This window comes from Trachymyrmex cornetzi, unplaced genomic scaffold (genome assembly GCF_001594075.2).
Source record: "Trachymyrmex cornetzi isolate Tcor2-1 unplaced genomic scaffold, Tcor1.1 scaffold16, whole genome shotgun sequence".
NCBI classification, from domain to species: Eukaryota; Metazoa; Arthropoda; class Insecta; order Hymenoptera; family Formicidae; genus Trachymyrmex; species Trachymyrmex cornetzi.
Window position 1 is genome coordinate 2,089,322 of NW_017296201.1, and position 12,006 is coordinate 2,101,327.

The 12,006-nt window shown below is 33.5% G+C and overlaps 3 protein-coding genes across 4 annotated transcripts in view; 1 reads left to right on the top strand and 2 right to left on the bottom strand.

The window, feature by feature from the left end:
• Positions 1 to 3,705, bottom strand: part of LOC108758760 (citrate synthase-like) — a 5,665-nt gene extending 1,960 nt beyond the window's left edge. The window contains exons 1-7 of one of the 2 annotated variants that reach the window (XM_018503850.1): positions 3,410 to 3,705; positions 3,048 to 3,260; positions 1,858 to 2,196; positions 1,189 to 1,394; positions 781 to 913; positions 447 to 614; positions 262 to 363 (exon numbers count right to left, since the gene is read on the bottom strand). In XM_018503850.1, the coding sequence (XP_018359352.1) occupies positions 262 to 363; positions 447 to 614; positions 781 to 913; positions 1,189 to 1,394; positions 1,858 to 2,196; positions 3,048 to 3,260; positions 3,410 to 3,547 (1,299 nt within the window). In that variant the 5' untranslated portion in view covers positions 3,548 to 3,705. Of the gene's footprint in view, positions 1 to 261; positions 364 to 446; positions 642 to 780; positions 914 to 1,188; positions 1,395 to 1,857; positions 2,197 to 3,047; positions 3,261 to 3,409 lie in introns of both variants that reach the window. The other variant, XM_018503849.1, reaches the window with a different exon arrangement.
• The window catches only part of LOC108758759 (Mediator complex subunit 25), a 37,418-nt gene that overhangs the window by 13,296 nt on the left and 12,116 nt on the right, over positions 1 to 12,006 (top strand). The window lies entirely within an intron of this gene.
• Positions 4,525 to 11,758, bottom strand: LOC108758763 (ras-like protein family member 10B). The gene is made up of 5 exons (XM_018503854.1): positions 11,607 to 11,758; positions 9,699 to 9,859; positions 7,705 to 7,941; positions 6,788 to 6,991; positions 4,525 to 6,046 (listed from the first exon to the last, which is right to left on the bottom strand). Exons 1-5 carry the CDS (start codon positions 11,671 to 11,673, stop codon positions 5,921 to 5,923), a joined length of 795 nt encoding a protein of 264 aa, XP_018359356.1. The 5' UTR covers positions 11,674 to 11,758; the 3' UTR covers positions 4,525 to 5,920.

The window sequence follows — 12,006 nt, forward strand, 5'->3', positions numbered from 1 at the left end:
TTTAACGTTTTATTTGACTCTTATATGTCCTTTACAACATTATTTGAAATTTTATAATACTTAAGAGTCCTACGAATCTTTTTATTGTTATATTATTCTAAATTATATATAAATATGTACATGATAATACATAATACATAATTATATATAAATTAAATAAAATTCAATAGTAAATACAATAATAGCCAAACGAAAATGTGCAAGTCGAATGTTTTTGCACGCCAAAATTTATTTTCTGCTATAAAAATACAGCAGTTCTACCTGAAAAATAACAGGAGCCAAGGCATTCTGTTCTGGATAAATGTCTTTCCTTTTCGGTCTTCTTATTGTCGTTCTTAATATCCGTGTAATATCTTCCGAGAGCTGTGAAGTTTTTAGCTTTATGGCTTGTATCTTCTATAACAATCAATATTTTTTTCTCGCTGTACACGATTTTATTTTTGTACCTTTATTTCCGAATTATTGGGCAAATGTTGCTTGGCGTAATGCAGGAGTGCGGTATATCGTGGATCACAAAAATCGGCCTCCTTATGTCCTATCAATTTGTCTCTGCTTAATAAATTCAGCACGCAAGTTTTTAAAGCATCTTCCGTCCACGTTCGGCCGAGAGTGTTCTTGATTTTTGTTTGTAATTTTTTCCACTGTACAATACACACACACACGCACACACACATATATATATAATAATATTTATAATATATTATAACAATAATTTATGATTGTATTAGATATATTACATATATATGTGTAATTTTTTTCCATAATCCAATGCTGTTTTACCTCCAACATTGTTCCACTTTTAGGTTCTTCAACGTGCGCTAAAACGGTGCTCGCTAATACCTCATTTATATGGAGATCAGTTGAACCCAAAATTTGCGTAACGTGAGCAATCGGAGCTCCGCCATCATCGTCACTAGGGTTAAGATAGACATTCAGTTCTCTTGTATTTTTCCTTTTACACTTAATTCAATTGAAAGATATAATTTCACAGTTATCACTACTATTTTGACATATAAAATGAATTTTTATATTTTAATTATAATGATTTTGTATTATTTAGTTTATTAAATATAACTTAATATTTTTTATAATTATAGCTTCATTATTTTTTAAGCGTATGTTTAATATTCAAATTTATTGTTAACAGAAATGAAAATTTCTATGTTATAAGAGAATTGAAAAATTTACGCATTTAAAGTGATGTATAGTCTGAGAAAATCCACGATCGATGATTTTCGGCCGTCTAAGTTCTCGTTCACGTTTCTCAAGCAATCTAACAAAAATTGTACCCAATCGCCATCACCGCTCACATTTGTCAACGTTTGACCTTTGGCAATCAAACCGATGATTGCTGGTAAGGTCGCAAGAAATTCCATACCATCTTCATAGATATACTTAAAATCAAGTAAATGTTTTTTTTTCGTTAACTAATATATAATATTAATACATGTTTGATAAAAATTTTCTATAATAAAAATACATTTATATGTATTTTTATTATAGAAAATTTTTAATTACAGTTTTATGTACAGAAAATTACAACATTCTTTCCCTCTGCTATAATTAGCTCAATTATACAAATTCATAAGTAAAACTATATACTTTATTTTTAGAAATGAAAATTTGATATCTCGAATCAATATTTTTTGCTATTTATATGTATAATTTTATTCATATTTTTAAAATGAGACATAATTACGTTTTTATTCTTATGTTTCAATATTTTATTATGTGTTTTATTAGAAAGAAAACATTTCGATTATTATTATCTGCAATATTAATTTTGTAAGTAATTCTTCGAAGGTTTTTATTTTTATTCAGTAAATTTTTATAATGTCACAACATATCTCCAGTTACCTCCCAATAAGTGTAAGGCATGGCACCGTGCTTTTTAGCTTCTTTCGCCTGTTTGCTGATGTTGAAAATTGTGAGCGCGACCGACAATCTATGCAAGGGTGTAATTATTTCGGGCATTGAACGCAGAACGGAAGCTATTGTTTCGCCGCGTGGTCCCGACCACCATTCTGTACATTTTTTACGCCGTAACGTCCAGTCGGCGATCAATGAAGCAGTTTGCTGTTGTGTAGGAACGTCACCAGTTAGGAGCAGCCAAAACACAGCCTCCGCGCTTGGCGAGTTTCCTTCGCGAGGCAGTAGACCGATCACTTCCGGTATAGTTAATCCACGGTATACGATCTAAGAAGTTTGATTTTTAACGTTAAAGTCTCTGTCTCTCTTAAAGAAGAAAATTGTGTAACCTATGAATCGCAAACATTGCTTGAAATTTTTAAAAATTTAATATCTGATATATTTTTACGAAATTTAAAGTTTTATAAAAATGAAAATGTTTAACTAATAAGAAATAAGATCCGTATAAATATACAACATACATATGATAGAGAGCGCCAAAGATCGGTCAAAGTTAGATGCTATGAATACAATATATATTTTCAATTTTTAAATTTAATTATCTCAAATATGACTGTGCGCCGAAACATTCGGACATTAATCACAATCGATGTGAGACACTAATAATATAAGGTGCTGAAACATTCGGACATTCCTACATATAAAATAATCCCCTCTAAATTATTTCGCTAAAGAAAAATATTACCTCATATCCTGGCTAAGGTAATATTTTTCGCAATAAATTCTTTAGCGAAATAATTTAGGGGGGACTATTTTATATATAGGAATGTCCGAATGTTTCGGTTCCTTATATTATTAGTGTCTCACATCGATTGTGATTAATGTCCGAATGTTTCGGCGTACAGTCATATTTGAGATAATTAAATTTCAAAATTGAAAATATATATTGTATTCATAACATCTAACTCTCTCTTTGACCGAAAAGTTTAACAAATTTATAAAACTATATCATCTTTTACATACGCACACATTTGAAAGATAAAGTATATACTATCTTTAATATATATATTTTTTAGTATATATCATCATTTATTTTATTAATATATCTATTGTAATGATTCCTTTAATAATTTAAAAATATCTTGTCTCTTAATGATTAAACATTTTATGATTATTACACCATGTTTAGGATCAAGTTCCGAGGTTTCCTTGACGATAGTTTTTATATCGTTTAATCCCGTGTACAGGTTTTCGACCGTGATTTGACTGACAACACTTGGACCGAAGTGAAGTCGAAAGTTTCTCAGAAGATCGTGGTGCACGGGAATCTTCTCGCAGAGGGCTTCCTTTAGATTTGTGCTCGTACTGGGTTCTCCTCTCGTTTTGCTCACCTTTGGATGACAGATTCCATATTCATTGTATTTTTCGGAAGACTGTTTATATCTCAATTAAATTAAGCGGCGCCGCTTTGATAGGATTCGCGAACTTTGCGAATTAGTCATTCGCGCGATCTCGCGTACTTTGACAAATTAGTTCCAACCGTCAGTACGTGTCGTTCGCCCGTTCCAAAGTTGACCTTTCTGTCGCCCGGAAATTGCGTGATGCAACTTCTCCTTCTGTTCCACAGAACGAATAGGTAGGCTTTTTCACACCGAAGTCCTCTCGACAGACGTAACATCTTTCGTAATAATTTGTTCAATCAAATCCAAATTAACGGTTAATACGCTACGTGGAAAGTATATAAGATGAAGTAACGATAACCTCTTTTGTAATAACTTGAATTTATGTTTTATACCAAATTAAACGGAGAATTTTTTACATATGTTAAATCATCTTAGAAACATTTTGACACATCAGTCCAAAGAAAAATCAGAAGCGAGACCTTGAATGCGTTTACTTCAAGCAGTCTTCTTCTGTTCAAGAAGACTTCTATGTGCATATCATTGAAAAATAAAAATAAATAACTCAAAAATGACGTTAAAGTATATCGTAATTTATTAAAAAGTTTTGTAATTATTTTGGAATCTTTTTAACGTCATTCTAATGTCATGATGAGTTATGTTCTGCTCGAGAAAAGTCTAATCTAAGAAACACACAAAAATTAACAAAAAATCAAAATGACTTAATTTTAATTCTTAATGTCAATAAATAGTCGAACAAAAAAATCGTTATTTCGACTTCCATGACGTCAAAATAAAGTCATTTTGACTTTCTCTTGACTTGATGTGTTCCTTGGAAATGGGCTTTCTACAGTAATAAACAGTTAGTCAACAATAAGTCAGTAATCAGAATGACTAATCAAATTTTATTTTTTACAATTAAAAATTTTTTATTTAAGTTACTTTATGATTGACTTTATAATTGTTTAATCATACAGTGTAAATATCATTTTCCCCGAGCACTATCATTCTTCTGATTGGCTGACATATTATGACGTAACAGTTTAAAATGATTTATTCTGGAAGTAAGTTCCCTAAGATTTATGACTTATAATTCTAACTTGTCACTAACATGATATAAGTAGTGACTAACGGATTACGGTAGAAAGCCCATAAAGTTTCGCGAGTAGAACGTGCCGGCTTTTAACGAATTAAAAATTAAAATAAAGTAGACGTTTAGGCGACGTGTAGAAAAAAATGATATGCCACGTGCTAATGTCTCACTGGCGTTTTTATTGCGAACGTCATGCATGTGCATACAAAATAAGGGATTACGTATCACTCTGCCGGTCGTTCCCATGCTGTCGTACTCGCGCCGGTTACAAAACGGTTAACTGGCGTTTGTGCAAATTGAAATTGAGCGATCTTACGTATCTTTTATGCCCCTGTCATATATATGTGATACTCTTTAACATGTGCATTCGAGCGTTCGAATGTAACAGATAATAATGTCGATGAGACGCTCTCTCTATTGCTGGTGTCACCGATGTGTGGCATGCGACAGTATTAACGCGTTGCGATGAGTCACGGGGGATGCGTCTTATCTCGAGAAGGACCTAATGTAGAAATTACGTGCACATAGCATCCTTCGTAGAGTACATACAAACGGTAACAACGCTAACACACGATATATGCCAGTATAATCTATGTATATAACATGTCGATAATGTATTATAACGATTACACGTTCCTCGCGATCGACTGACCGTTAGATTGATAACCAATTAACTCTTAACAGCATAGTAAAATATATGTATATGTATATGTACTATTGCTTCGTTCTCATCGAGTACCTACCTACTGCGTGAATATAATTAGGCCGAACGCGGGAAAGGGTTGAGCTGAGAGGAGTTCCGCGCTGCATTTCGCTACCTTCTTGTCTCATTTAATCATCGAAGTTTTTTTTTTTCTAATTTTTATGCTATTTAATAGTCTTCTGAGCATTCTAACGCGTGTCAACTTCTATAGACGATCTCATTTCCGTCTAGAGATATCTGCACAACTCATTGAAAATCGGTATACACATGTAAAAGTAATTTTACTGCGTAAAATTGATTTGTCTAGGAAATAATAATTATCATCGTTTTAATATTGTAATATTACTATATTAGTATCGTAACCGACGACCTACGCATAAAGGAAGATTGTTTAAATATGCAAATGCGATTAACGTGAATAATACAAAATTTTAATACTGCGGGAAGAGACAGGTCCTTTCCGTTGAATCGATGGGATTTCATCGAATGAGCCCCGCTAAATTATGCGCGAAATCTCCGATATATATAATATTCGGCGATTAAATCGCACGTCGCAGCGAATTCGCCGTTGGCATAAATCTCGATTATTATTGTCGCTTATTTCGAAACTTGTTATTTCACTCGTCCACTCGCTCGCGTGATTGTGCACGTTGTAGACTCTTGTGCAGTCTTAGAAGAGTCACCCCCCGATGTACGATGTATTCTACCACTCTTGACTCTCGTGCCTCGAGTGACATGCTCTTCGAGTTGTCATTACTCTGGTTTCATTGCTCGCGGGCAAGTACGATACACGATATATGACGTTGCATTGTATGATCGACTGCCTCGTAACAGGGAAGCGATTTGGTCTTAATGTCAGAGAAGAATGCACCTCTCGCTGGTATCGTGCTGATGGGATCGCATCGGTTGCATGGCCGCGGGTGATGGCGAGTTCGGCCTACCTTCTATTGCCTGTATGCTCTTCATCAGTTCCCGAAATACCTGTCAATCAAAAGATATCGAAAAGTTGCTGTAGTCTTCCTAACTCGTATCACAATCTCTTTTAAGATGCAAATAATTGTTCTGTAATTGAAGTTATGCGGATTAATTGTGAATTTTGAAGAAATGGACAGAGTAAGGAAAAGACCGGAAGTCTTCAACGAAACACGCTTTTGAAATGTGGTTTGTTGCAAAAGTTCTTCGTGTACATGTTAAGAGAAACCCAAATCCTAACTTTAACATCCTTTAGTTCTTTTTTAATTATAATAATAAGTATACAAATTTTCAAGTCATTGAATTGATTAAATACTTAGGAAGATGATAGACCTATTGTCAATTTTTTAAAAAACAATAAGTTGTATCTGAAGTTAAGATTTGGAATTCGTATAAAAGCTACCTTTCAATAAACTACATTTCAAAAGCGCATTTCTATATCTGGTCCTTCCTTTAAACTTTAAAAAAATTCTAAATATGTTAAAAAAATTTTACGAAAATTCTAAAAAAACTGGAAATCCCGAGTTTATTTTCAATGACGAGCTCTTCTCGATGAATTTTTCGACGTCGATATTTCCTCTGCGAGCATTTCAGTAATCTCGTTTCAATACTCGTAATTTTCGTATTAAATATTAAATATGAACGGTATTTGAGGTGCATATTAAAATTTTAAAGGAGTTAAGTTAATCTTAATACGAATGAGATGCAGATTGGCAGCAGGCAGGTTGATAAATAATGTATATCGCGCACCTGCACTACGCGACAGTTAAATCTGGCACTGCACTCGACGTAACCACATCTCCAGTGTTTCCGGACGAGGTTCACGATGTCCCTGTACCTGGTCCCAGAAGCGACGGTCTGTGACAGTTCGTCCTGCTTGTTCCCGACCACCAGCAATGGTACGCCTCTCATGTCGCGCGCCTCATAGATTTGCTCGCGTAACGTTCTAATATACTGAACACAATTTCGGTCGGAAATTAAAGAAAAATATACCTTTCACGCGCGTTGGGCCACTTGTAGTAGCATATTCAAAAAATTTTATCTTTGGTAAACATTAAATTATTGAAGACACAGACACTGTAAAATCAGATATAAGACACATTTCACAACAAATTGTTCAAATTTTAATAAAAAATCAATATTGTGATAAACTAACAGATACTATTATAAAATAGAAAACAAATTAAAATGTTAAGGCTCTAAATTTTAATGTCAGAAGTTAGAATACTTTTAAACAAAGTAAATACGAAGGAAGATTCTTCTCTTGCAGTCGCTAATTACTTATTGTATTATTTCATTTCTCGTTTAATAATGTTATCAACGTCACGGTTTTTCATTTATACTTTTGACTTATTATTAGCAAAATTGATTTAACGTCATTTAACTTGCGCTACGTTTTGTTCTCGAGAGACCATCTTTCGTCATCCAGACAAACATCCACATAATCAAACTTTTATGCCAGCAACTTTGATGCGACTTCAAGTCGAAAGTCGTGACGGCTTTCGCGAGAAGGAAAAAGGCTTGCAAGAAAAACTTAACAAAAAAGATATAAGCGCGAGCTCCGTTTGCCGTGTTTCTGACGTTCTTTCCGAAGTTAAAGTTCTGTCCTGCAAGTGGTCTGCTCGCAATTTATCGCGATTTTAACATTGAATTTCAATTATACGTACCTGAAACGTGTCCTGATTACTGAGATCAAATACAAGCACGTACGCTGTTGCACTCCGCAATCCATAATATCGAAAGTCTGTCCATTCCAAGTGCGAACTGACCGGGAAGTACGGGATGGTGGGCAAATCGGTGATCTTCAATTCGTATAATCGATCGGCCAGCACCACGCTCGGATAAAATGTCTCCCGCCTCTCGGTCGGTCTGTACTCCTCGGAAAACTCGCTCCAGACGAATTGCTACAAGCGTAAACAAATATCGCATATTCGTAAAAATAATTACGGATTCGGAGCCTACTCTCTAAATTCTTTGAAGTGGAATCTCATTCTATCATTCTAAAGAGTAAAAATTGAGCCATTCTTGGAAAACAGTGGCTCAATTTTCAATCTTTAAAAGTAAAACTTTTCTTTTCAGAGAGATAGATATTATTATTACATGGAAAGAACGTTTTATTGAAGTATTTAAAATTTTACTGAAGTATTTAACTTTGCTGAAGTATTTAAAATTTTAGTTACTTTCTAAATCTTTTGAAGCGAAATCTCCAAAAGATTGAAAATTAAACCAGTCTTGGAAAAAGAGTGAAAATATTTTCACTCTTAAACAAGAGTGGCAGATTTTCATTTTTTAGGAATGAGATTTCATTCTTTTGGAGCAAGATTTCACTTTTTTGGAGTTAAAGTCATTCTAAACTAAGGAATGAAATCTCTTTCCAAAAAAGAAATGAATTTGCATTTCTTTGGAGTGAATTTTACTCCAAAAGGGTGAAATCTTAAAAAAATAAAAATCTGCTATTCTTGTTCAAGAGTGAAAAAGTTCTCACTCTTTTTTCAAGACTGGCTCAATTTTTATTTCAAGAGATTTAAATAGTAGATATATAGATCTAAAAACAAAAACAACCGTTTTTATTGTTTAAAAACAAAAAATTTTGTTGGATCATCAAAATAATAAGTATGTAGGGGATTTTCAAACATGACGTGCAATGTTGCAAAAAATTTTGACATTCTAGCAACCAACTTGAACGTCCTACAGTCCTACATAATTATTTTGATAACCCAATAATATTATTCTGTATCTGTATTTAATTAATTTATTTAGTTAACAAATCTGTATCTAGATACTTTAGATACTTTATTAAATTTTTAGATACTCTTTAGTGAAACCTTTCGTTACGTGTACTGTCGATTGAAAGTTCTCCCGCGCAAACAGGTATTTGAACTTAAATTTCGTCTATTAAAAGAAATGTCAAAGTGACTTGGCTTTCTTAGGATATTCGTTGTGCCTTTTAATTTCCTCGGAGAATCGATAATCGTCGTCATCGATAAGCGGAAACTATTATCGGAAATGAACGGAGCGTCCGAGTGACTCGTTTCCACGATTTGTTTCCTTCCCTGCTTTGAAACAAAGATTCTGACAAAGATTCTCGTCGATCGAACGTCGTACGAACCGCTTTTTCATATACGATATTTGCAAAGTTATCGAGGAGGTTCTTTGCTTTTTGTCGAATTAATAAAAATTACGTCGTTTAAATATAAGACTGATGTAACATATTTATAATGTCCAAATTTTTAATTATGTTAATTAAAATGTCTCTATATTGAGGTAATTAGATCTCTAGAATTTCGAAGCTGCGTATTTAATATTCAAAAGATTAATTGAGAGATTTGCAGGGCAAAGAGTTTCACGTAAAGTACATAAAAGTAACATCTAATTGAGAGATGCAATCATGTCTATTAACCTTTAAACGCCTCGCTACAGGAACAACATACTAATATACATGGCGTACGTCAGCAATTCAAAAAACTTGATTATTTATAATTTCCATAAAAATGAACAAATGTATGAAATTTTTTTTAATCGAAATGCTAAACATTAAATAACATAACGGCATTAAACAAATGTTTATACTTTTATTAATAAAAAAATAATTACAGGCGTTGGAAAAATCTTTAAAAAGATAAACCGGGTATACCGAAAAGGCGTAAGGGTTAAATCTTACTCGGATTATACTCGTCTTTCCTACGCCGGGTGCACCTAAAAAGATAACCTTAACACGATCTAATGTGTCCGCAGGGCTGTCTTCCTCTTTTGAACTTCCTTCAGCGCCCTCGTAAGTTATTGTATTTCCGCCTCTTCTTTCTAAATAATCGAGGTCCAGCTCTGCGACAGAGATGATAAAATTATGCAACATGCAAATAATGTATAACTGTATGATGAGAACTTGTTGCTCATATACGAGGAGCAATTTTATTTCATAATTATATTCGGTTCCTGGAACTAGGAATGTTGCGATGAGAGTCTCGTTCCGAACACTCTCGTGATATATACGCTAAAGTTTTGCAAATTAGATACAATTTTGATGAAACATTGGAGGCATGCAATACCGTATGATTAACCAAAGTTATTCAAACTATTCAAAGTACAAGAACTATATTTTATACAAAGAGCTTCGTTATACGGAAAGAAAGAATTTGCTGAAGTATTTAAAAATTTAACTAGATATAGATCTAAATAATTTGATTGGACCATCTAAATAATTACGTAGGAAACTCAAATGTGATGAGCAAAAAGGTTTGACATTTAGTAATTAATTCGAGCGTTCTGCACAATTATCTTAATGATTCAACAATATTATTTTAGATCTGTATCTAACTAAATTTATAGATATTTTAGCAAATTATCCTGTGGATCTTTTATCGGTGTGAATTAAATCAGAAGCTATAAAACTACATTATAAATGCTAAACGAAACGAGTTACTCGCGAAGAATCGGAGGAGGGAGAAGGTCCACGCAATTAACATTTATAAATATTCCAGTTCAATTAATATGCACGAAAAGTATCAGAAAATTATTATGCTTTCCGTTTTTTCGCGGATGTAATTTTTAAATGTGACAATGTACGCGAAGAAAGCGTACGAATCGTCGCGGACCGATGGAATAAATGAATTAATTAATGATATTCAAATGTGGATCCGTTTCGGAACGAACTTTACGCGTTAGTCAAGTTGGAAGATCGCTTCGTGAAATGCGAAAGCTCATTCAAGTAAAGAAATTCGAGATATTCTTGACATTTGTTTCGCCGACTTTGCAGCAAGTTGCTCTAGTCTTCCGTCGTGAAGATATATTATTCATGAAGCTAGAGAATATTTTTAGGTGACACCCATGCTATCCATAAGTCATAACATACCTTTCGCACGCGAATTAATTTGTCTTTGTAAATACTTTGAATCATAAATTTGCTTGATGATCGCATATGCAAGAACGGAACAACGTTTGCGGTACTCGCTTGAAAGAATTTAATTTAAACATATTTTAATTTAAAAAAATAAGTGAAACGTTAGTTGGCGAGGATACATTACACACGAAAGTGCATGTACAGAGAGTGATCTCTGTGATTTATGAAATTTCAATAAAACATCTATGTATGTGATTATATTTGTGTACAAATTGGTTGAAAGCTGTACTCGCGATATTGCTTTTGCATATCGCATAACAAATCGACACGTAATTATGGATGCTTATATGAGATTTTATCCCGCTCTCTTGAACACCGATGCGCCAATCCACGCTGGCGTATAAATAAAAGCGTTGACGAATGCGCTTTCTAACGGAAATCAATTCTCAATTTATGATTAAGTAATCGAATCAATTAAGAACATTAAACGTCTTTATAATAAGACATGCATTACACTGCAAAGTGCTTAATAAAAGGTACTTATATTTAAAACGGAAGGAAAAAATATATTTTTATAAATAGAACAAGAAAATTGAGAAAATTTTTAAATAAAATGGATATTGAGCTTTGATAATGTTTTTTTTTAAATAAAAATAAAAATGTCTCACATGCATTCTGTACGATGAACTTATCAGAACACATCACGTGTATTGACAAGCGAATCTCGTTTACCCAAAAGCCGTTTATTCGCGTGTAAGATCGAGCTTGATGGGAACTCATTGTCCTTTGCGCGTTCCATCAGATTTAATTGTAATTAGAACATTGCACTCGCGACGAACATTCGAGGTGCACTTATCGCCGCGCTCCGACGACCTTCGTGGTCGAAGTTCGCCGATCGACTGACGCGAAACTCCAGAGTACTGTCTCTTCTAACCAGGGATCAACGACCATATAGATATATGTTTTACACATACATATATATATGTGCAGAGAATTATAATCCCGAGAATTATAATTTACCAAGATGGCATTTAAAACATATATACTTTTTAAATTTTATATATATATATATATAGGATAAGTGCAAATAGTACGGAATAAAATCAATTACTGAGCGGTAGGGAAAGCGACG